The following is a 25898-nucleotide window of genomic DNA, read 5'->3' on the forward strand; positions in this document are numbered from 1 at the left end:
CTTAGGAAAAATGGCCTGCGCAGCTCCTGAACAGTTCATGGCTGTAAGACAATACTTTTCAGGAAACAGCAAAACTCCCATCTCATGGCTTAGTTTATGAACAACGCTTGCAAACTGAGCCTGGATTTCTGAAAGCTGTCAGAAATTGGAACACTTACGTAAGAAATGTAATCATGAAAACACATTAAAACTTACATATAAGAAAAAAATTAAACCTCACACATATGGACATGATGACACATTTTGGTAATTCCAGCACTTCCATGACTGGGTCAAGAGTTAGTGTGAGAATAGCCTGGGCTACATACCAAGAGGCTATCTCAGAAATCAAAGACAAGCAGGGCAGTGGGCGCACGCCTTTAACCCTAGCACTTGGCAGGTAGAGGCAGGCAGATCTCGAGTTAGAGGCCAGTTTGGTTTACAGAGAGAGTTCCAGACCAGCCTGGGCTACACAGAGAAACTTTATCTCAGAAAAACCAGCAACAACAAAGCAAAAACCAAAACAAAAACAGAACAAAAACCAGTTCACCCCACAGATATAAAACAGAAATACGGCTTCAAAATATGGCTAATTGAGGGGACAACGGCTATCTCTGTGGCATCCACCATGTGGCATCCACCACGTAAAATCATCCAGTTTTGCTTACTGACCCCTCCCAGGTTTGGGGGTAACCAGTTGTACATAGTTCTAGGTATGGGGTCATGTCCCAGGCTATGCCAATCAGAGTGAAGTCAACAACTTATTCGGACCCTGACGACTGGCTCCCCACCCCTCCAGTGTACCATAGGTAGTTTGGGGAAATGAGTTGAGGTCAACAGTGGAGGACAGAGCTGAGAACCCTGCCTGCACGTCTAATGCAGCGCTGTCTAAACCAAATGCTCTCCACTCTGTGCTCTGGAGTTTGCTTATTTGTTTTCTTTTCATTGCTAGCGAAGGTATAGTTTTTGCTACACTGAGACTTCTCAAAAGAAAACCAATTCCAGTGAGGTTTTGATGGAAAGTCTTCTTTTCTTGGCAATACTTTTTAAGCACAGACATTTTCTTTTTCTTTTTTTGGTTTTTCGAGACAAGGTTTCTGACTGTCCTGGAACTTGCTCTGTGGATCAGGCTGGCCTCAAACTCAAAGAGATGTGCCTGCCTCTGCCTACTGAGTGCTGGAATTAAAGGTGTGCACTGCCAATGCCCAGAGACTTTTTCTGCCTCCTAGGTAGCCTCATTGACTAGGTTACCAATATAAAGCTAAATGTGAAAACTGGATTTAAGTCTTGGCATGCAAGTGGTTTTAAAAAGTATCTTGTTAGGGGGCTGGAGAGACGGCTCAGCGGTTAAGAGCACTGACTGCTCTTCCAGAGTTCAATTCCCAGCAACCACATGGCACTCACAACTGTCTGTAACTCCAGTTTCAGGGGACACAACACTCTCATACAGACATACATGCAGGCAAAATACCAATGCAACGAAAAAAAAAAAGGTATCTTGTTAATATATATTTGTTGTACATGAGAAGTTTAAATCCCTCATTAGTGAGTAATGCAACCGATGTAATAAGTCAATCAAGCTAAATTAATAAATCAGGTTTAATCTGAGCAGAGCTAAAGCACCTCCTGGGTGGCCCTTGGGAAGGGAGGGGAGAGGATGCACAGGGCACGCTTGGCAACTGGGCTTAAACAGCCATTGTCTTGAGCAGTCCTGGGGAGGGGCTGACTCTCGGCAGGCTTTCTGAGGGGCGGGGTCTGGAAAGGGCTGCTCTGGGAGAGAGATTCCCACAGTACAGTGAAGGATTTCACGGAGTGGATCACACCCTTTGCCTATGCTCACTCCTTCCCTCTTCCAAATAGTCCCTCTTAACTTTCCTGCCATCATTGCCCAGGAATGGGGCCTCTCCTTCCGCCATGAGTGGTCCTGGGGCTCAAACCCAGCTCAGAAAGCTTGACAGGGAAGAGGCAGGTGGATCTCTGTGAGGCTAGCCTGGCCCACAGAGTGAGTTTTAGGACAGCCAGGCCTAAACAGGGGAAAAACTGTCTCAGAACACCAAGAAAGTCAACAAATAAATAAATACAAATTAAATAAAAATCTCATGGTGTGAGCCATGAAATTCCATCTACTTAAAGGCATCACTAAAAAAACAAACTGAACAAACAAGGAGGTGTGGGGTACCGATTGTTTTGGATCCTGGTTTAGTTAACCAAACACTGCTTCACTGCTAAGGGCACCAGAAAACTTCTGCCTTGTTTCCCCGGATCTCCAGCAGCATACACAGTCAGTTTTACATTTTATAGCGTTGTTATTTCGTGGATGTGGACGTGGAAGAACACAAGAGCCACACACACAGCACATGTGAAGTCTCCGGCGGTTTGAATGAGACTGGCCCCCGTGGGCTCTTAGGGTTGAGTTCTTGGTCCCATTTGGGAAGGGTAAGGAGTTGTGGTCTTGTTGGAGGAGGTGTGGCATGGGGGGCTGGCAGCTTTGAGGTTTCCAAAGACTGGACCATTCCCAGTGTCTTTCTCCCTCTCTGCCTCCTACCTGCCGATCAAGATAAGAGCTCTCTCTAATCTGTAGAACCCCAGAGATTAGGTACTAGTAAGGGACTAGAGGGTGCAGATGGATCTCATTAGGGAAGGGAAATAGAATAGATAACTGTGGATTTGGGGGGCTGGAACAGCAGGATTAAGCAGAGGGAGAAGGTTGAGGGAGGGAATATGGGGAGAGACATAAAATCAATGGACATTTGAGGGGTAGTTTGGAAACTTAATACAGTGGACATTTCCTAAAATATATACACATATGAAGGCAATCTGAATGAAATGCCAAATAATGGGGCACCAACTAGCCATCTCTTGTCACCAAAGCTTCCAGCACCAGCCCTGAGTTAGATCCGATTGAGTTGTTGGCCAAAGGGGTCCTATGGGAATCCCAAACATCCCAGGCTGTTTCCAAGACAACAGGTTGCTGTCCACAAACCGACAGCAAGGCTCCATTGCTGAAGACAACGTCCACACAACTCATTGAACATATCGACGTGGAGATGGTGACTACATAGAGCCTACACCCACACACTCTAGTGTCTTTGGTACAGGAAGATACTCTGCATGCTACCAAAAGAGAAACGGAATACCAAGCCAGGCACTGACCCTTTGCTCTACAATGGAGTCCTGCCTGAAAGGCAACGCTAGGGCAATGGTGGTATAAAACTTGCGGGAGAAACCAACCAATATCTGATTTGACTTAAGGCCCGTTCCACAAGATGGAACCCATACCCAATACTGCTTGGGTGACCACGAACCAGAGATAAAAGTTAAATACTGAAAGGACCTGTGTCGGCACAGGACATACCAAGATCAAGTTCTTGCACCAAGGAGATTTATTTGCCCTAGGGACAAAGGACTGCCTTTGGATAGAGGAGACAGATGTGGCCCATAGGCAAATAGCAGCTCATAAAGAGAAAGGGGGAACCCTCTGTTAAGATGAGCTGGTTTGTTTCAATTGGGCAAGTTAATTAGGTGAGCCAAATCGGGCTTCTGATTGCTGGACTTCAATACTTCAATAGCTGGACCTTGGTGGTCAGCCTCAGGAGGAGGAAGTGGCCAAATAAGGGAACACTTCAGTGGCTAGTTTTAGGGATGTAATTTAACAGTTTACCCAGGCAGAGGGGGTGGGGGAAGGACAAGGCCTGCCAGAGCCATGTTCACTATGCTTGGGCCTATTAGAGCCTTTCAAATACTATGGTCTTTAAAAAGAAATGTAGTGATAAAATGACTCCTAACGATATATATTTTCATTTCCATCAAACCCTCCACTCAGAGCTCAGGGAACCCCAAGGAAGAGCAGGTGGAAGGAGTATGGGAACCAGAGGGGATGGAAGACACCAGAACAGGCCTTGTAAATCAACTGAGCAAGGCTCATTTGAGCTCACAGACTGAAGCAGTAAGCACAGGGCCTCCATAAGTCTGCATCAGGTCCTCTGAGTGTATATCACGGCTTCCAGTTTAAGTTTAGTGTTTTTACGGGTAAATGTGGTCTCTGACTCCTGTGCCTTCTCTTGGATTCTTTTCCTTCTATAGGTTTGTCTTGTCCAACTTTGTGATGGTTCTCATTTTATCTTTTATTTTGTTATATTTGGTTGTTATCTCTTAGAAGCCTGTTCTTTTCTAATGAGAGACAGAAAGGGAGTGGACCTGGATGGGAGAGGAGGTGAGGAGTAGAGGGAGGGGAAACAGTAATCAGGATATGCCAGAAAAGAATATATTTTTGAGACAGGGTTTTACTGTGTAACCCTGGGTATCTTGGATCTCGCTCTGTAGACCAGGTTGGCCTCAAACTCACGGAGATCCACCTGCCTCTGCCTCCTAAGTGCTGGATTAAAGGCGTGCGCCGCCACTGCCTGGCAGGAATGTATTTTTAATGAAAGGTGAAAAAAAAAAAGATGAGAGCTCTCAGTCACTCCTGCTGCTGTCATGGACCCCAACTCTCTTACGCCAGAAGCCCAATGCTTTCTCTTCTAAGTTGCCTTGGTCATGGTGTTTTGTCGAAACAGTAGAAAAGTAAGACAAGATCAGAGGACAACTTTGTGAAGTTGTCTCTTCCTCGTTACCTTTATGAGTTCCAGTGACCTAACTCAGGTCGCCAGACCTTGGTCTCGGGAGCCTTTCAGCCACCGAGCTATCTCACTGGCCTCTGAAGTCACTCTAGAAGGTTTGCTTTTAATCCTTGTGTGCCTGCAACCTCATCCCCTCGCCTGTTAAAAACACATGGTTCTGCTCACTTCACTCACTTCTCACGCGGCCTTTACCCACTGCTACAGTGCACTTAGAAAAACCAATGCAGTACAAGTCCACTGCCCAGACTTCTCGGTGCCGTTAGGACCCACGCCACAGAGCCCCGCAGGCGCTACCCTTGTCCTACCCCGTCACTCTCCAAGTGCAACTGGACTCTAACGTCTAACAGAATCACACTGCCTCGCTTCCCGCTCCACCTTTCACACTGTCGCACCTCTGCTGTAACAGCGACCACCTCTACAGTCCCTCTTTTCCAGTTAGACCTTCAGCAACCCACCTTACTCACCCCTCTGGAACAAACATCTCTCCTGAGTTCCCCATCAAACCATCTCTCTCCACAACAGCTTGGTGTGAGTTTTCACTAAGCTCTGAAAGGACAGCGGCGGGTCTAGCTTGCTAATCGAGCTCTAGAAAGTGCTCCTGTCCTTGGTCCAGGAAAGGCACTTGGTAAATATCTGAATTACTACACACCAAGTGCTTGGCTGTCTCTAATAAGACACGACAGGTCTTGGCGTTACGTCACAGGAATACAGAAATGTTAGCTCAGGGGTGGTGCTGTGCGCCTGTAATCCCTGCATTTGCCCGAGCCAAGAGGACGGCTGCGAGGCTGAGGCCAATCTGGGCTACATATCGAGACTCAGTCAGTCAGGGCTCTGCAATGAGACCCTTTCTGTTTGCTTGTTTTAAAATTACAGTTTTATCGACAGAGAAGGTGTAAGAAAACCTGAGAAGTTTCTGACCGTCGTGTGATGAAACAATGAGAGTCTCTGGTTACTTTGAGAGCCAGGACTCTGAAACGCAGCAAAGATCTAGTCAGTTTTTCCTCCCATAAGCCAGAGCACCGAAAGCAACCCGGCCCACAAAACCACACAAGGATGGTTTCATGTGATAGAGTTTTATTACAGTGCTAATACTCAAGACACGCACAGCACCTTAGTCTTCTAGTCTGAGTTTTGGTAACTGATTTAAAAGTGTTACTGCAGCTGCTGTTCCTTCCACACGTCAGCTTTCAAGAAAAAGTCCTCAGTGGTAACTAAGCGACGTTAATTTGATTGAACAGCTTGTCCTTAATAACCTGAGACATCAATCCGTGGATGGCTTCTATGGTAGTTTTACAGCTGGAAAGAAGAAACACATAATGTAGTGAACTGAAAGCCACTTCAAACGTCCCACTTGTCCCCTCATGCTCACCCTCGAATGCCCAAGGATGATTCAATTTGAGTCACATTCTTCAAACCATGCCAATTTTTGCCTTGTGACTTTTAAAAAAATTTTCTACTCTGCCTGCTAAGTGTTTCACTGCTGACTAGACCCTTCATAAAAGAGTAACTATTTAAACTTTGATATAATTCATGACAGTTAATTTTGCTACTCAGTGGCTTTGGGAAAAATTCTGTTATTGCAGGCAACTAGAACTGTACAGTCATTATGTATCTACAAGGTAATATTCTATAACTATACACTGATTATAGTGTTGTATTAAAATATATCATTCCTGCGGTTGCAAGATGGCTGGCTCATCTGGAGAAGGTTCTTGTTACTAAGCCTGACCACTTGAGCTAGAGCCTCAGAATCCCAAGTGGTGGAAGGGAGAACAGATCCCATCACCTGCCCTCTGCACTCCACACACATGCCTGGGAAGTGAACACACGACACACACACCACACACACACACACACACACACACACACACACACACCACTCAATGTAAAAGAATTTTTAAAATCTGTTTTTCCTCAGAATAATTAAAAAAAATAATTTTAAAGAATTCTGTTTCTCGAAATAACTATAAACATCCTCTAGAGAGTTGAAAGTCAGGCCAGTGGATGAAGGATTTAAGATTTTAGAAATAATAAAACAAAAACAGAAACAAAAAAGGAAAACCAAAGACCAAACCCCACCAGTCTTCGGAAGAGATAACTTGTTGTTAAAGTAACTCCCAGAGGGAGTTTCCTGCTTTTTATTACTACCCTTGACCTTCCTATTTCGTTGTCGCTGTTACAAAAGTGAAGAATTCCAACGAATAGACAGACCCCCTCGAGCCCCCGAAGTAACAAACAGACGGAGGAAAAGACTCCTGTAAGGGAACTGTTACTTCATAAGGAACTGGCGGGGATGTGGCTCAATGGTGGAGGAGGAGGAGCAAGGCCACAGAGCCGTGCCCAGCACTGAAAACACAGATGCAGATACAATTGTGACTTCTACACAGAGAAAGCCAAACCCAGGGTCCGGCCACTCTACCTTCTGAAAGCCCATGGAGAAGAAGGCAGGTTTCTTGTTTTGGTTTGTGGTGCTAGGGATGGACCCAGAGCCCTGTGAGAACAGGAAAGCGCTGCCCCACTGAGTACTTCTCTACGATAGTGAGCAGAACGAGGCACTTCTAACATCAGACCACTCCAGGATAAACGTCATCTTCCCTCCTCCCTTCCTCCTACAGAACCATCTTTTCTGTTTGTTTGATGCTCGAAGATGATTTTATAACAGTGAAAGAGAAAAACAATGCAAAGGTGGGAATCCTGGCAGGAAGCAGGAGAGATGGAGGAAAGTTTTGCCTTTGCAGGTTGGCAAGGAATGGAAACAACTTAGGAGAAAAGCAGAGAAGTCACCCCAAGAGTGGAAGTGGACTGTGAGCTGACATAAGAGCCCCCAAGTCCTACAGCACAATGTCAAAATAGACACCAATCACTCAGCTTACAGCTGCCCAAATGTCCTCTCTTCCTTCTGCCTGTATCGCATGCAGACTCAAGTTTCTGTAGCAGTAACTGTCAGTCTTTTCAGCCCCATTCAGTGTGTGCATCAGAGAGCCACATTCTTATCTCTTACATTATCAGAGATCACAGCCCGAGGAAATAATTAGGAAGTAAAACATGGGATACTACAATATTGCAGAAAGAATAATTTTAGCACAAAGACTTAAGAGAGAGACTCTTTTCCATGATATTCTGGAATCTGAAATCTGGCAAATTTAAGAAATCTTAATTCTTCAGAAAATATTTAGTTGAGGAAAAGGGTAAACATGTCTTTGTAAGCCTTCCCCCCAAAAAAGATCCAGTCAGGGGCCAGCTTTCCTTGTCCACTGTGTGGCTAGCCCTATAAAAGGTGACTTGGCATTCCCTATGATACTCCTAGGTCTTTGAGCTGAGCTATTTTGTCTAATGTCCCCTAAAATTTCAAAGTGTGAATTTAAAATTTTCACAAGACTTTTTAAAGGTCCAAGCAGATAATACTCGGGCACCATCCTCAGTTGTAGCTAACTGAACCACAGGAATCAGGATTACCGTCTGCAGAGCTGAGAGAAGAGTCGGGGCAGGACCCCGCACTCAGATGCTTACCTGTCTCGAGTAGCTTTGGCAAGTTTGTCTTCCGACTTCCGGTCATGGGTTTCTAAACCCAACATGAAACTCCCTCGTCCCAGCTGGGCTTCTGACTGCTCTAATTTTTCAGACAAATCAAATACCTGGCCAGTGGTATAGTCTGCATTCTGTGGAGAAAATGGCATCATGTCATTGTACAACACAAGGTCACCATGAAAAATAATTGTTTTTTCCCAGGGCTAAGACTGCCTTCAGGGATCATGTACATACAAAGCAAGCAAGCATCCTACTACAGAGTTAACTCACAGCCTTTGTACTTGTTTTGAGGTAGGGTCTTGCTGTCTGTTGAGTAGCTGTAACTACAGGAAGACCACCCATTCTGTCCAGCTCCTCACCCCTGCTGCCCACCTACCCACCCCCACACACCTTTTTTTTTTTTTGAGACAGAGTCTCACTGTGTAGCTCTGTCTGGCCCGGAACTTGCTATATAAACCATGCTGGCCTTGAACTCACAGAGATCTGCCTGCTTCTGCTTCCCAGTGTTGGGAATAAAGGTGTGTACCACCATACCTGGCTATGGGCCGCAGGAATACATTATAAGAACTCAGCTGGTTATGGCAAAGCCATTACCTGAAGGAATCAAGGAATTCCTTCAGAGGAAGCCAAATTCTAAGGAGCTTTTGGTGTTATTTGGCTTGTTATAGATCAGCCAGCCGTCTTCTGTTATGAAAATCATGTGAGCCCTCATAGTTTTCCCAGTTGATTTTTCCCTAAGAATTGCTAACAGTGTGGACTGATCACTCTTTAGACATATATGTTCGAGGTATTTGGAGCTTCTAGAAAGGCTTCCTTCCCGCTAGCCCATACGTTTCTCCCCTTTCAGCACTGGAATCAGGTATCTCTTAGCCATTTTCAAGGACTAACAGAAACAACAGTCCAGACCACCACATGCTAGTCTCCTGATTTAAGGTAAATTCCACAAGGAGACACTGCCTAGGTCAGGTGGACTTTAAGTAGGAGCTTTACACTATTTAGCTTGGATCCCCCTTTCTTACAACCTTACTAACTTTATAGACCCCTAACTTCTTTCCTAACCACTTCTAGTAATGTAGACTGAGCACACAGTTTCCTTTTGGATATACTAACCGGTCATTAGCTCTCAGTTGACCTCCTCCTTTGCCATTCCCATACTGGGTTATAATAGAAAGCCTGACGGCCACTGCCTGAGGAAAATTCTTAGCTGCCTTTATGACCCTGTAAGAATTCAAGCCTGGTGACCTTGCTCAGGCAGAGGATTGCTATGGCTTGGGTTTATAACTGAATACCCTAGAGAACGGGGAGAGTGGGAGAACTGAGAGGGAGAAGGAGGATTCTGACTAGAGAACTTGAGGACAAGACAGAGAAAAGAGAACAGTAGATGGGTAAGAACTGGAGAGGAACGAACTAGATGGGAAGAACTAGATTAAAGGCCTAGAAGAGAGAACTAGAGGAATGAGATGGAAGATGAGGAAGAGCCAGATGGGGAAGAACAAGATGAGAGAGAAGGAGATGGGAGAGGAGCTAAGATGGGAAGGAACTAGATGGATGGGAACCTAGATGGAGCAGAACTAAGACGAGAGAATTAAGTTAGAACTTAGAGGGGACAGCAGATAAATGTAGAGAGAAATCAGGCAAGAAAGGATCTAGGCATGAGAACAGAATAGAAGCTGTGTAGAGAGAGAACTCACTCACAATAATAAAGTGTATGGACTAAGGAGTTTTGTGTACATAGATTCATTTCTTATCCTCAAAGATTAAATTATCAGCTGGTTGTAGATTCTTCCCGGACCCTGGGAGGGGACTGTTGAGGGGCTGGACCCCCTTAGTCCCTGATAAAAACTCAATGATTTTTTTTTCCAAGATAGGGTTTCTCTGGGTAGTCCTGGCTGTTCTACAACTTGCTCTGTAGACCAGGCTGGCCTCCAACTCAGAGATAAATTAATTTAACATTTTCTTTATAAATAATATAAAGATAGAAAGGATAGATAGTGAAGAAGTTAGTTCACAGCTGTAAAAACTGCTCCTAAAATCCATCAATCTGATTTTAGATTTTTAAAAAATCATTTCAAGACTGAATGTGTAGTTTTCTCCTTTGCTTAAATCAAGTTTTGTTATTATGAAAGCTTTGAGGAATGCCTTTGTGAGTTGAAGTTCTGACCCTGGTGCAGGTTGGCAGGGATGCCTGAATCCACACCTCCTGGATCTCTTGAAAAATGGAAGAGCGTGGCAATGATTTCTACCTAAAACTGTTAGGACTGTCAAGGGCACCTACGAAAGGCTTAATAATTATTAGCTAGTTTTGTGATTGTTTTTATTAGAGTATTGTTATATGCCCTTGTTCATACCTACATTTGAGAAATCTATTACACATACCATTTTTCTTTAATACTACATATAGTGTGTATTTCATAAATTGAAAAATATTGAGTTACATACACACATTTAAGTGATATATATATCACTATCTACTGTATGTACTATCTACTTCTATCTGTGTCATGTCTGATGCTGGGGATTGAGTCCCAGGTCTATACAAGCTAGGCAAGCACCTACTACACCACACCGCGTCCCCAGGCTCAATTGTAACACTCTCATTTTATTTGTTTTGAGACAGGGTATCAAATAGCTCAGGCTCGATTACAGGTGTAAACCACCATGCCTTGCTAACTGTAATTTTGTAAAAAGGTTGCCATATCTTTCTTTGGAGTTTTAGTCTAGAAGCGGCAACTGTAAATGTAATCAAGGCAGTACTGACTGCAGTGTGACTAGCTCCAGGCTGGTCAACGCTACACATACGGCAGAGCTTTGTGTCAGGCTTGTGAGCAGCTCAGTGGTTAAGGCACTTTGTAATGTACGCTTGGCCCAACGCTGGAGGACAGGGACAGGCCTTTACTTCTGTGGTCTTAGTGTTTTCCTCCCGTCACCAGGTGTCACGTGTGCCTTAAGTACACTTGTCTCTAAGGAAACAACGGACATAGGACACTTAGCAGCGCACAGGAGGCATAACATTTGCTATTGTGACTGCTTTCCTCCTTGATTTTTGTTTAAAACAAGATGGTCCCAAGTGGCCTAGGCTGGCCTCAAGCTTACAGTGAGTGTGGTAAGGAAGACCCGGAACTCCTGGTCCTCTTGACCCAAACTCTCAAGTCCCAAAGACTGGCATTAAACACACGTGCCACTGTGCCCAGCTTGCTCTCTTTTTAATTCTGCTACTTCTAGTAAGAACACAAACCTTGTCAAAATTATGTTTAAAATATTAACAAATAGGCTCAAGTGAGTCTTTCCAAGAATATAATGCACCAAGCAGAACACTAGCAATCATTTATCAAGACTTCATTGCTAACTGCTTTATGTCAAGTCCCTTAGTGTACTTAGTGACACTGTGCCAATGCCACTGCCACATTGTACAGCAAGGCTCGGCCACGACAACTGGATGGGATGCACATGCCTACATCCCAGTACTCAGAGGTGGGACATATCAACTGTGAGGTAATCTAGACCACAGGAAACAAAGCTGCGCCTAAGTTCTAAATCTATACCTATTAGATATCTACCCATCTACCCACAGTAGATTTCAATGACGTATCGGGAAAGACTGGGTGAATGTTTTTCTCTGCCTGGTATTTGTAATGATCTTCAGATTTCTCTCTGGGACCTATTTCCCATCTTAATGTCCATGCTCCTCCAACAGCTGTTTTCACTCCCGCCCGGCAGTGCGCCCTTGCCTCGGCCCACTCATCAAATTCACTGCTCTGGCCCACGGCATGTCTGAAGGACGAGCATGTAAGCAAAGCTGAGCAAACACAGGAGACATTGCAGAGTATTCGGCGACGCGTACGCTGGTTTCTGCCTTCTGAACACTAAGCACCAAGGCCATGAGCTCAGAAGTAAAGCTGCCATCTGTTTTAAAATGAGGCCTGAATACGAACCTTGCAGAGCTGAAAGCTGTGACTGCGCAACGTCACTTGAGTGAGAACCTAACTGTGCCCAGGACAGCTCTACTCCGAGCTCACTCACTCACGGGGCGTCCTTCCTTTATTCGCTATCCTGTCACTTCTAACTCTATCAGCGCTTCTCAACCTTCCTAATGCGGGGCCTTTAATGCGGCTCCTGTGGGGTTGCGACCTACAGGCTGACACTGAACTAGAGTGTTATGTGTCAGAGATATACTTGCTATATGAGTCAACAAAAACAGTCTTTTTGTTTTTTCCTCTACTAATCTCTTTAAGGCACAAGTAGATCTCACCCCAACTGGGCATTCTATTTGACACTTACGTTTGGTCTCTGGTAGTTTGAAGGTAACTGGCCCCCGTAATCTCATAGGGAGTGGCACTATTAGGAGGTGTGGCTTTGTTGGAGTGGGTGTGGCCTTGTTGGAGGAAGTGTGTCCCTGTGGGAGTGGGCTTTGAGGCTTATGCTCAGAATACCACTTCCTGCTGCCTTCTGGTCAAGATGTAGCCAGCACCATGTCTGCTCGCATGCTGCCATGCTCCCTGCCATGATGACAATGGGCTGACCCTCTGAAACGTAAACTGCCACCCCAATTAAATGTTTTCCTTTGTAAGAGTTGCCATGGTCACGGTGTCTCTTCAGGCAATAAAACCCCTCACTCAGACAGTCTCTCTGTCCATGACACCCACTTGGATTGCCTGGTATCCACATCCAGCTGGGTCAGAAACCAGTTCTAGCCTGGACGGTGTGCCTTTCTGTGAAATGGGTTTCAAGTCTTAAACAGCTTTTGTAGCTTGGTTAAAATTCAGGTTAGTCAAGTGGACTAGCACTTGCCCATGATCCCAACAATTAAGCACCTGAAGCCAGGGGCCAGTGACATGGCTCAGTGTGGAAAGGTGCTTGCAGCCGGGCCCTAATGACCCGACTTTGATCCCTGGGACCCGCATACAAGGATAGAACTGACACTTCCGGGTTGTCCTCTGACCTTCAAGTGTTTAAGTCCAGCTTGGGCTTCCGAGTAAGACCATCTCAAAAACAAAACAAAACAAAAACACAACACCCAAATTTCAAATGAAACAAGGACAGTACTTACAGTAAGCAAGCTAGAGGAACTCAGGGTATTCACCCAGTATTTATTCCACAAAAGCTCAAGTAGTTTACGATCCAAAGAGGATTTGAAATATGAGACTTCTAAGGCATAATATCTACAAAACAAAAGTACACATTGGCAAACAAAAAAATACACTGTTACATTTCATAGAAGTCTTGGTTATACTTAAACAAATTATATTTTATATTTGAATAATCGTATAGTTGAACAACATGTTCCTTTGTCTTCAGGTAGTGCGGCTCTAAATCTGTCCACAAACCTTTCTTGTGTGTGTGTGTGTGTGTGTGTGTATGTATATATTTAAAGACACTATATTTACATATTTACATACAACATATACGTATTTCCTTTTGTAGTGCCCCCGAATTTCCAAGCTAGTAACAATCAGAATTCCTCAATAACGTGTAGATTTGTGGTATCAAGTTCACCAATTCTGTATAACAACAGGCTGAGCTCAATGAGCTCTAGGGTCAGCTGTAAGTTTTTCAACCTTTGTAAAAATACTAGAAACGACACACAGAACTCCTATGTCTTCCTTTCTTTAGTCAGGCCCGCATGCTTTTTGAAAAGTGTACCTTAAAGTAGGTCCTAAGATGCTTAGAAGAATTTCTATTGCTTTGAAAGGTGATTCATTTATAATCATAAAGTACCAAGGGAAATCTAGGTAAATGTCTGAAAAACACATTGTTACTATTATTGAAAGACAAGGTCTTGATATATAGTCCCAGCTGGCCTGGTATTCACTATGCAAACCAGGCTGGCCTTGAATATACAGAGATCCCCCTACCTCTGCCTCCTAAGTGCTGGGACTAAAGGTGTGTGTGATCATGACTGACTGATTTTTAAAGTAATAGATACTTACATCTTTTACCAGGTTCTGTAAACCAATGGATATAAGGAAGCACAAGAAGCTTCCTCATTTGGAGAAACTCATCATACAAATGAAAGTTAAATATGATAAAATATACTCACCAAGAGTGACTGCTGCTACAATGTACATATAAAACAGCCACCTACCACACTAGAGATACAAGTTCTCTCAAGAGTAGAACTCTGTCAGGAGGTGGTGGAGTCACACATCTTTAATCCCAGCACTTGGGAGGCAGAGGCAGGTGGATCTCTGTGAGTTCGAGACTAGCCTGGTCTACATAGTGAGTTCCAGGACAGCCAGAGCTGTTACATACAGAAATCCTGTCTCAAAAGACCAAACCAAACCAAACCAACCAACCAAACAAAAACAACTACAACAACAAAAAAATGCAACTTCAGAAAAGAACTCAATTGGTCATTTGGAGCAGAACTGCCTGAGAAGCCCAAGGTAATGCTTCTGAAAGTCTTTAGTGGGCTGGTGAGACGGCTCATCCAGTAACAGCATTTGCTATGCAAGCCTGGAGCCCTGAGTTTGATCCCTGGGACCCAAATAAAGACATAAAGGTAGAAAGAGAGAAAAGACTCCACAGAAGTTGTCCTGTGATCTCTCCACACCTGTACCATGGCATGCACACAGCTATAAAATAAAAGTACACTGGTTTGGCTGGACAATTAGCAAGAGCAGAATTATGTGTGAGAAACCCAGAAAGCTATGTTGGGGTCTTATCTGTTCCTGTCTCTCATTGAATATTTAAACAGTTTGTTTATAATATTAATAAAATATAGGCTAGTTAAAAATTCCCGAGGAGCTGGGCATGGTTGCATACCTCTTTAACCTTAACAGTCAGAAGGCAGAAGCAAGCAAGATCTCTGTGAGTTCAAGGTCAGCTTGGTCTACATAGTGAATTTCATGACAGTCAGGGCTATGTATTGACCTTGTAAACCAAAAATCAAACTAAACCAAATCAACTAACCAAACAGAACTCCTGAGGGCTGGGGAGTAGCTTAGTGACAGAGTGCTACACAAGTACAAAGTCCTGGTTTCTGTGCCTAGCACTTCAAGGACAAACCAAACCAATCATCTGCATCTATTTCCATCAAGGTTTTATAAGTTAAAACCTTCATCAAAGCTCCCACTGATGAAGACATCACACTCTGGTCACAGGATGCAGCAGCTGGAATGAGAATGGCCCACACAGGCTCATATATTTGAATGCTTGGTACCTAGTGGCTGGACCTGTTTGGAAAGGATTAGGAGGTGTGGCCTTGTTGGAGGAGGTGTGTCACTGGGGTGGGCTGTGAGATTTCAAAAACCCATGCCATTCCCCGTTCTCTCCCTCTTTTCCTCTGCCTCTCACTTGTGGATCTGACATAATCTCTCAGCGACTGCTCCAGTTCCATGCCTGCCTGCTGCCATGCTCCCTACAATGATCACCATGGACTAATTCTCTGGAACCAAGAGCCACAAATTAAATGCTTTATTTTATAAGTTGACTGTGTTATGGTGTTTTGTCATGACAACAGAAAAGTAGCTAAGACACAGGACACAGAGAAATCAAGCAGAAACTGGGTACAGATGCTTCTTGCTGGCTAGCCCTCATAATGCTGTAAGATGTTAGATAGGCTGCTGGGGAAGAACTGTCATCAATAGTTTTTTTCCCCCCTCCAAGACAGGGTTTCTCTGTATAGTTTTGGTGTCTGTCCTAGATCTCGTTCTGTAGACCAGGCTAGCCTCGAACTCACAGAGATCCACATGCCTCTGTCTCCCAAGTGTTGGGATTAAAGGCATGCACTACTGTCGGGCTGTTTTTTTTTTTTTTTTTTTTTTTTTGGTTTTTCGAGACAGGGTTTCTCTGTGTAGCTTGGCGCCTTTCCTGGGACTCACTTGGTAGCCCAGGCTGGCCTTGAACTCACAGAGATCCGCCTGCCTCTGCCTCCCGAGTGCTGGGATTAAAGGCGTGCGCCACCACCGCCTGGCTGTCATCAAGAGTTTTACTTCTGGACGAGTTGGGAAGAGGAAAAGGGATCGACAGGAGTGAGAGGGTGAGAAAGGGTAATGGGAATGACTATGATGATCAAATACATCATATGCACATACAAATTTCAAATTGAAACTTAGTAATATAATTTGTACACTGTAATAAAATAAACCAACATCTAGACAAGCTATAAGGGTATCTAGAGTCTTTTTACTTTGTTGAGTCTATATAGGTATATATTAAACACCTTATCTAGTATGTGCTTAAATATTTAGCCTATCAGATTCTACATTTTAAACAGATTTGGGGAGGTTGGGGTGGAGCTCAGTGGTAGAGAACCTGGTAGCACACATGAGGCTCTGAAGCTGATCCCTATCAGAGAAAACAGAAAGGGGACTGCCCTTAGATTTGGTAGTGCATGATGAACAGTAGCAGCACATGGCAGTCAAGATGTTCCTTCAAGGCAGGCTAAGAGATACAGAGAAAAAGGGCTTTAGATAACCACTCATTTATTTAAGCAACATTTAAAAAGTGCCCACCTTCCTATGTGCTATGCCCGACTTTAAATGCAAGGACATAGCAGTGAGTGATTCTGTTCAATAGCAAGGAACAAAAACCATCCCATGGTGACAGTGCTAAGTGCCAGGAGGTGCTGTCTGAGACGTGACCAAGAGCATTTCTGTTACAGTGATCTGGAAACAGATCCTCATGCGCAGCAGTTCATGAGCCACATGAAAACGAGGGCCCATGTCAGCAGCTCATCCGACAAATGGCGAGGATAGCCCAGCCGGGCTAAACTTCAATGGTGAGAGATGATCAGGGACCAGCTGACAGGGCTGTGCAGTCTGTGAAGCTTAGGGATTGTGGTAAGAATCTTAGGATTCTTGGTAAGCTGGAATATCCTTCTGAGGGGAAGACATGCTCTGACATACATTTTAACAGAACCAGTCCAGCTGATTCATCTTTAAGGGGTGAAGGGCAGACATGGGCAGACTAGTTGTGTACTGAGTGCTAGGCTTGGGCTTCAGATGGCAGTAGCTTGGGTGAATGTGGCAGTAGAAAAGGTGGTGAGGTACATTTACAAAGTATGACAAACTGCCCTCACTGGCTTTTTAACTTGGAGAAAAGTCTTTGCCAAGTGAAAAACAGGCATTCAAAAAATCACACTTATTTATTGTGTGTGTGCATAAGTGTGGATGAATGTACCATGTGGAAGTCAGAGGACAATTGGCAGGAATAAATCCTCGCTTTCCACTGTAAGGGTCCTGGGGATTGAACTCAGGTGGTCAGCCTTGGCGTCAAGGCCCTTTATTCGCTGAGCCATCCAACTTGCCATCCCCAATAGGTGTATTTTAAGGGCAGCAAACATGTGACTGTCAAGCTGTACCTGGTATATGTCTCCATTGTTAATTTTGTTATGGACTGAGTATCTTATACAATAAAAAAAGTTCATGATTATTTGCAAGACAATGAGCTAGATTAAAAATAATTATTGAAGAATAAACATAAATAAAATGAATTATTAAACTTTGAGCATTATCCTAAATTCCTATCTTTTTATTAGTATTTTAAAGGCACTATATAGTATGAAGTGCATTTTGTCTGAGACTTTCTCATGTGTGAAATAAAAGTCTTCAACTGAATGATTTCTGAGTTTTGGTGCTGGGTTGAACTCAGGGCCTTGGGACTGACAGGCCCGCTCTCTGCTCTTGTGTCATATCCGTAGGCCCCACAACCGTGAATTACTCACTGTTTGCAGTGCACGCCGAAGTCTTCTATTTTATTAAGTGGGATAGTCTGGTACTCAGAAGGGCCTTCATCAGGAGGCTTATAGCCCTGCACAAAACAGCAAACAGAAAAGCCCCTTACTTTCACTCTGCAGCTTCTTATGTATGGGACCATGCAGCAAGCTTTGTCACTGGCCGCCTGCTCACAAGTAACAACATGGAAACTTATTATTAATTATGAAAACTTGGTCTTTTAACTTAGGCTTGTCTCAGCTAGCTCTTATAACTTAAATTAACACATTTATACTAATCTACATTCTGCCATGTGGCGTTACCTCTCTTCCATCCTGCACCCCCTGTTTCCTCTGTCTCTTGCTGGCAAATCCATGCGCTTAGATTCCTCCTCCCAGTTTCTTTCTCTCTGCCCAGAAGTCCCGCCTATTCTCTCCTACCTAGCTATTGGCCATTTAACTCTTTATTAAACCAATCAGAAGGCACCCTAGGCAGAGATACATCTTTATAGTGTAAACGAATATTCCAACAGGACCAAATTCTGGAGAGCCAAATAGTAAGCATCAATACTTTAGTAACAGCTGGGCCCGGTGGCTCACGTGTGCTAACTTCAGTCCTCGGGAGGCAGACACAAAAGGCCTGCTGCCATTGTGAGGCCGGCAGTCCATGGAGCCAGCTCCAGGTGAGCCTGGGCTATAGAGTACGATCCTGTCTTAAAACCCAAACCAAACCCAGCAACAGATCTTAGAAAGCACCGCTTCTCCTCGACCCCAACACCGTTCGTTAGCTGCTCCAGGGCGGCTGGGCTTACAGCGTTGTTCCTCTTGTTCGTAGGTGCTGTGCACCTGTGCTAGTCTAGTCTTTTGCTGATTACGGGCTCCCTTCAGGGAGGGAAATGGATTTAGCAGGTTTCTCTAGTACTTGTCAAAGTGCTATAGGTACACAAATGTTTCTTAATAAATAAAACCCTTTGGCAAAATTAATATGTAACATAAATGTGTTATCTTTTGATATGGACTATAGTAGTATGCAATTTTATATTTGAAAATTCTTCTACACACAAAAAGAGATACTACACAGGCTGCATGTATAGCTCAGGGGTAGAGTGCTTGCCCAATACCCTATCACTGAAAAAACAAGCTGGCTGATTAAAGAAGCTAAGTTTAGAGCCCAGAACCCACACAGAGCTGGGCTTGTTAGTGCACATCTGCATCTCCTAGCTATCTATGCTCAGGTGGAGGTGGAGACCAACTCCACAGAAGCTAGCTGCCTAGCTAGCCATGCACAGGGAAAAGTAAAAGACCCTGTCTCAGACGGGGAAGGAGAGGACTGACATCCATGTTGTCTTCTGACCTCTGTGGTGGCTACATACGTAATCCTAGTACTTCAGAGGTAGAGCTTCAGAGTAAGTTCAAGGCTGGCCTAGACTACATCATACTGCCCCCTCACAGCCCCTCCATCAGATTACCTTTGGATATGTCCTAAAGGCGCCAAGATTCACTTTTCCTGCAGATATTGTTCTGGTTGGGTCAATCTACAAGAGATATATGCTTAATATTGGTCAACATAAACCATACACTCCACTGAGTCAACACCAGAAACCCCAGAACAAACAGGTAAAATAGCACTACATACATGAACACTAAAACTAGCAAACAACCTGAAAAGAGTAACCAAAATTAGAAAAGTTCAACGAAATAGGAACACTTCAGTTCATTTAGAGACTAGAATCAAGTTATCATATCACCAAAGAATATTTGTTTAGTATTATTTAAGCTGTGCATGCTACTTGGCAAGACCATGTCTTTAAAACCAACCCAACTACTGAGTAGGGGTGTGTGTGTGTATGTGTGTGTGTGTGTGTGTGTGTGTGTGTGTGTGTGTTGATGGTGGTGGTGGAGGTGGTGGTGGTGGAGGTGGTGGTGGTGGAGGTGGTGGTGGTGGAGGTGGTGGTGGTGGAGGTGGTGGTGGTGGTGGAGGTGGTGGTGGTGGCGTCGTCGGCGTCGGCGTCGTTGTCGCATGCCTTTGATCCCCAGCACTTGGGAGGCAGAGGCAGGTGGGTTCAAAGCCAGCCTGATCTACAGAGTGAGTTCCAGGACAGCCAGAGCTACATAGACAAACTCCATCTTGAAAAACCAAAACCAAACAAGACAAAACAAACAAACAAAAAAACCCAATAAATAAACAAATAAATAAAGTAATGAATTAACTGAGGAACTACCTGCCCCCTTTAATAGATGAACAACTGTTAGTTTCCTCCTAAAACCTAGATTGCATCTACACACTCTGGACATAAAAAAATGACAGGTTCTGGCCATTTCTGTTTCTCCAGTAAACCCTCATTATAGGCCTAGGAGCTGAGAAGCTGACCAAGGTTCTGTGAATTACCTCATCTACAGGGGTGCAGTGTGAGATGCAGGGGGGTTAAGAACAGCCTAGGTAGACTGACACCAGAGCATCATCCTTACCATACTGTTTTAATTTTCCAGTATGCTTTCTTTAGCAAATCCTGAGGAACTTAATAAAAATTGTTTTTGTGAAAAAACAAAAACCAAAACAAGCTGGGTGCAGGTACACCTTTAATCTCAGCACTCAGGATGCAGAGACAGGTGGATTCCTGGGAGTTTCAGGTCAGACTGGTTTACATACCCAGTTCCAGGACAGTCAAAGCTACTTAATAGAGACCCTATAGCAATAACAACAACAACAACAACAACAACAACAACAACAACAACAGCAATCAAATAAACTCAAATCCAAAACCGAACTTTTAAGGGCTGGAGAGACAGCTCAGCAGTTAGGGGTACTTGCTGCTCCAGCAGAGGGACCAGGCTTGGTTCTCAGCACTCATATGGTGGCTTCCAACCACCTCTAACTCCAGGAGTTCTAGGGGATCCAACGCCTTCTGTGGCCTCCACAGGCACCAGGCACGTGTGTGGTGCACATAGACCCGTGTAAACACTCAAAAATAAAATTAAATCTTAAATTTTAAACTACACCTTGTTTACTTCATGTGGAGGTCAGAGAGGATATAGCTTAGTGGTAGACAGAGAGCTCTTACCCAGCATCTGCAAGGCTCTAGAATGACCCCAGGCACCATAAAAACAACAGCAGCAGCAGCAGCAGCAGCAACAACAACAACAACAAAATGGAGCCACTAAGATCGTTCTGTGGGTAAAAGTGCTTGCTGCCAAGCCTGAGGACCCAAGTTTGATCCCCAAGACCCACATGGCGGAAGGAGAGACCCGACTCCCCAAGTTCTCTTCTGACCTCCACACACGGCATAGCAATGTGTCTATCTCTCCCCCAGCTCCGGATACAAACATACAAAACCAAAACCACACAGAGAATAAATCTAAACTGAAATAAAAGAAGTCCTGAAAAGGAGATGTGGTGGTCTACATTTCTAATCCTAGCACTTAGAACACAGAGGCGGGAGAATCAGGAGTTCAACTTAGTTAAACAAGGAAGTAAAGGACAGCTTGGAATACACGAGTCCCTGTATCTGTTCTTAGACTCATTTATTTTTATGCTATGTATTACTGCCTGAACGTATGTATGTGAACCACATGCTTGCCTCCTGTCCTTTGAGGTCAGAGGAGGGCATCAGATACCCTGGAACTGGAGTTACAGATGGTTGTGAGCCTCCATGTGGGTGATGGGAATCAAACCAGGGTCCTATGTAAAAGCAGAGATCCTACTTCTTAAAAAAAAAAAGTACTTACCACTACTGCTACAAATGGTTCCTGGAACTGCTGGTTAAGCATCTGTGTACTAACGTCAATCCCCGAGAGCCAGCAGCCATAACCAGGGTGGCTATGATACCAGCCAATTGCATTTTCAAGGCGGCCAACCTAATACATGAAACAAAAAAGCTTGCTTGAGGTGTGGTTTAATCTCACATTGTCATTTACAGGCTTTATGTAGCACTGTGGTCTGATAACAGTGTGCAACACATGCTGCTTTGAAGTTAAGAAATTTTTAAATAGATGATACATGTGTACAGTAAAAAATTACCAAGGTACAAGAACAAAGGGTATTTAGTCTCCTGCTCATATCTTTTCCCTCATCTGTTTCTCAGCCTAGATATTATCCCTCTAGCATCTTATATACCCTTACAGATATTCTACAGATTAACAAACACATCTGTACATAGATGAATTATCTCTCTCTCTCTCTTTTTTTTTTGGTTTTTAGAGACAGGGTTTCTCCTGTAGTTTTGGTGCCTGTTCTGGATCTCATTCTGTAGACCAGGCTGGTCTCGAACTCAAAGAAATCTGTCTGGCTCTGCCTCCCGAGTGCTGGGATTAAAGGCATGAGCTACCACCGCCTGGCTATCTATGTATCTTTTAAACTCAACAAACAATTCTGGAATTGTTCCATGTAAGTAAATACACAGATGGCCTTTTTAAAAGTTAATTTATTTTATTTTATGTACATTGGTGTTTCGCTTGCATGTATATCTGGGTGCTGGGAATTGAAACTGGGTCCTCTGAAAGAGCAGTTAGTGCTCTTAGCCACTCTCCGGTCCTGATAGCTTTTTTAATTTTTTTATTTTTGAGACAGGGTTTCTCTGTTTATCACTGGTTGTCCTAGAACTTGCTCTGTAGATCAGGTTGGCCTTGACTCACAGAGATCTGCCTCCCTCTGCCTCCCAAGTGCTGGGATTAAAGGCATACGTAACCACTGCCTGGCTAGCTTTTTTTTTTTTTTAAACGCCTGCCTACACAGTCCATTAATAGATGCATTGCCATTTATTTAGCTGGACTTCTACTTAGGAATAGTTAATTCCTAAATTTCTTCTTCTCCTTTTTATTTTGGAGGGGGACTGGAGATACTGAACTCAGGGCTTATGAATGCTAAGCATGAGCTACCACCAGTTACACCTCTAGCCTACAATTTTTTGTTTAAACACAACTGACAGAGACTGAAAATTGATTTGGGAAGCACACCCCCTATTTTATAAATTTTATAAATCTCACCAGACTTTTAATATTCTGCATAAAAACTGTTCAATTTAAAATGTGAAATTTAATGTGAAAAGGACAGTTTTAATAAGTCATCTTGAGACTCTTAGAGTTCTAAAATCTAAGAAACAATACTTTTACCTGTTTGGCATTTTCTATGTATGCAGCCATGTACTCATATGCAGCAGCTTGAGCGTTCACTCGGGTTTCAGTGCCCTCTACAGGCAAAGCGAAACTGTCCATGATGATCATGGTCTCTCCATCCACTTTCCCGAGCATCAAGCCCATCACTTCCAGGTTGCCTCCTGATCTGGCATGCATCACCATTTTCAGCAGAGCCAAGGCCGAGATTTTGCAGTATTTAAAGTAATGGTGACTACAAAACAAGATCACAGTGTGATTAGGTTCCTACTGAGTGTACAATCTCAAGACGGCTTCTGTGAAAACAGTGAGTACTGAAGGGATTTACAGTGATGGGAGTGTGGAATGTGGGAGGGAAAAGGAATCAGTCAGCACAGGTGCTTGGAAATAACACGTCACAGGCTGTTAGCCCGCTCCCCACCCCCTCCCTGGGGAAAGTGAAGAGTCTGAGATGAATTTTAAATTTACGATGGAAAGGAGGGAATGTCATCAATTCCATAGTTTTTTTTTCTCCATTAACATGGAATCATCATCTCTCTGATTACTTTCTCTGGCCTAAATTTCTGACTTAAATTTATTTATTTAATTATTGTGTGTGGTACATGGATTGGTGTGCCACCAGATGGCACATGGAGATGACAGGGTGTTGGGTGTCTTCCTCTATCTTTTTTTGTTTGAGACAGGGTTTCTCTGCATAGCCCTGGCTATCCTGGAACTCATTCTGTAGACCATGCAGGCCTTGGAGCTTTGAGTGCTGGGATTAAAGGCATGTGTTACTACGCCCACTCATTTTTCTTTATTTTATTCCATTTTATCTCCTTGAGACAGAGTGTCTCACTGGAAGCTTATTGTTTTGGCAATGCTGACTTACAGATCTTCCTGTCTCTGCTCCCCTTCCATGAAACACTGACACACACATCCATGCATGGATTTTTACATAGGTGTTGGGGATTTGAATTCAGAACGCAAGCTTATAGCAAGCACTTTTACTGATCTGGAGGACCTAAATTTTACAAATGTGGCCTCTGAAATCAATGTTTAGGTTTAAATCTTGGCTACTTAATGTCTGTATAAATAGGTATTTCTGTAAATAGGTATTTCACAGTTAGTATGAAAAGTACATGAAGTGCTTAGCTCAGTCCCAGAAGCACTCAAATCTAAGGTGCTGTTATTACCCTTATTACCCCACCTCTTAAGATCTTCTCAGTGTGTTGAAGCATGTGGCTTCCTTCTGATATCATCTGAAAGTAGATCTAATACCCCCACTTCCCCTGTGACTCCTATTTTGAGGCTGTCACCATTGTATGTGATTAAACTCTTGAACAACATGCACATTTAAAAATCACTGATGTAGCTTACATGTTGGAATGAACATAATCAGAGCCAAAGATGGCGAGGAAAGTTGGAAATTTACATCCATTTAAAATGTGCAGTTTTAGGAACGACCAGGCAGTCTATGCAGGTCAGCCAGTGTCTGCAAGGCTTTTTGGATGCCTGCCTAAAGAAAGCAACCGAGTGTAATTTCCAGCTCTTGCTAGATTTCAACCACAAGCTGAAAGATACTGAGACCTGATCTTGGAAATCAAGACATAAGTTAAAAATTTGCTCATCTGTTACTGGGGAAAAAGAGAAAGACAACCATTACTGTGTTGTTATTACATATGGTTCACCCAGAACTTAATAAATTATGACATAACATCACCAACAGCTAGGTTTACTTTTATCTTAAAGATAAGTTTAGATATTTTAGTTTCCTAAGGGCAGCCAACGGTTTAAGTGACAGTTATGAGACTTGATTTTCAGTCTGTCGCTCCTGAGTTCATTGCTATAGTATGTTGTGAGGTGAATTTCTGAATGTACTTGCTTGTTTTCTTATTTACTGAGAAGGAATGAAAGTACAGGACTGGGTTGTCATGATTATTAAATGACAGGAAAAATTTCTGGCCAGTGCCAGGCCCACTGTAAGTACTCAATACATACCGTGAAAATAGAATACTGACAGTTAATGCCAGCTTTGCTAACAAAAGAAAAACCCTGAAAACGGTGATTGGTTTAGATAGCACCTTTTTTTGTGATATTTTTTTTTCACTCTCCTGAACGCAATCTGCTCTAAAGAATTTTTTGACTTGCCACCAGTCCCAGAAATACATGGATTTGGCAGGGGGGCAAACAGCCATTTCATAATTTCTGGCTTACAGGAATCGTTGTAGTAGTATTTTAGAGAACTGGTAAAGGAGTTGGTATGTTTCTAAAAATGGTTACAGGGAAAAAAAAAGTGCTAAAAAAATCTCTTAAAGAGCTCATTTATTTTTTATTTTTTTTTTAAAAAGATCAATGGCCTGCTAATTTGATTTCTGAAAACAGTCTCGATCTTCAGCTTAGGATCCACTGAAGGCTGCAACAAGGTGCATGTAGTCACCAGGTTCATGACAGAGCGTATGAGATTTATGAAAATAATCATGTTGAGAGAGTGACATCCTAAATCAGCCCTTTACACCCCCCGGAGGCAAGCCGGTTAAAGAAACTTTCTGAGAGGGGAATGGAAGCGGGCCCCAAAGGAGGGGTTAGGCAGACTAAAACCACTGTGGCGGGATTCCGTCTGTCGCGGCCCGCAGAAAACCAAGCTGTCCACCCGCCTCCACTCCGCCCCTCTTGGGTCTCCTAACTCCCGCCATCGCTTCCCTCCCCTGCGTCTCGCCAGGGACCTCCTCACTCCTTAGTCCAGGGTTTCGCCGCCAGGATTTCTTGCTGTTGTTTCTTGTCGTATTTGTAGATTTCATCGATACTCTGCGCTTCCTGCATGTTGTTGGCCAACTCCCAGGTTTTCTGGGCCATGCCACTCCCGGAAGCCGCCATGGCCGAGGGACCGAAGCTGTCGCCTCCACAGCCGAGATGCAACTGGACTTGGTTGGGCCTCGCGTGCGGGCCGGGCGCCTTCCCACCACCGGTGCACACTCCCTAGATTCTCGGGGCGGCCATGACACTGCGGACCGGAGGTGACGTCGGTCCAG

The 25898-nt window shown here is 43.8% G+C and overlaps 1 protein-coding gene across 2 annotated transcripts; it reads right to left on the bottom strand.

The window, feature by feature from the left end:
• Positions 1 to 5652: 5652 nt before the first annotated feature.
• Cops5 (COP9 signalosome subunit 5) lies at positions 5653 to 25885 on the bottom strand. Of its 2 annotated transcripts, none has more exons than XM_028864547.2 (8): positions 25601 to 25885; positions 22888 to 23122; positions 21505 to 21633; positions 19248 to 19313; positions 17791 to 17876; positions 13174 to 13285; positions 8109 to 8257; positions 5653 to 5894 (listed from the first exon to the last, which is right to left on the bottom strand). In XM_028864547.2, exons 1-8 carry the CDS (start codon positions 25741 to 25743, stop codon positions 5810 to 5812), a joined length of 1005 nt encoding a protein of 334 aa, XP_028720380.1. In that variant the 5' UTR covers positions 25744 to 25885; the 3' UTR covers positions 5653 to 5809. The 2 variants fall into 2 exon arrangements, with proteins under 2 accessions (XP_028720380.1, XP_028720381.1); XM_028864548.2 differs by having other exon boundaries at positions 25593 to 25671.
• Between the last annotated feature and the right edge of the window lie 13 nt (positions 25886 to 25898).

Source organism: Peromyscus leucopus, chromosome 5 (assembly GCF_004664715.2).
Source record: "Peromyscus leucopus breed LL Stock chromosome 5, UCI_PerLeu_2.1, whole genome shotgun sequence".
NCBI lineage: Eukaryota > Metazoa > Chordata > Mammalia > Rodentia > Cricetidae > Peromyscus > Peromyscus leucopus.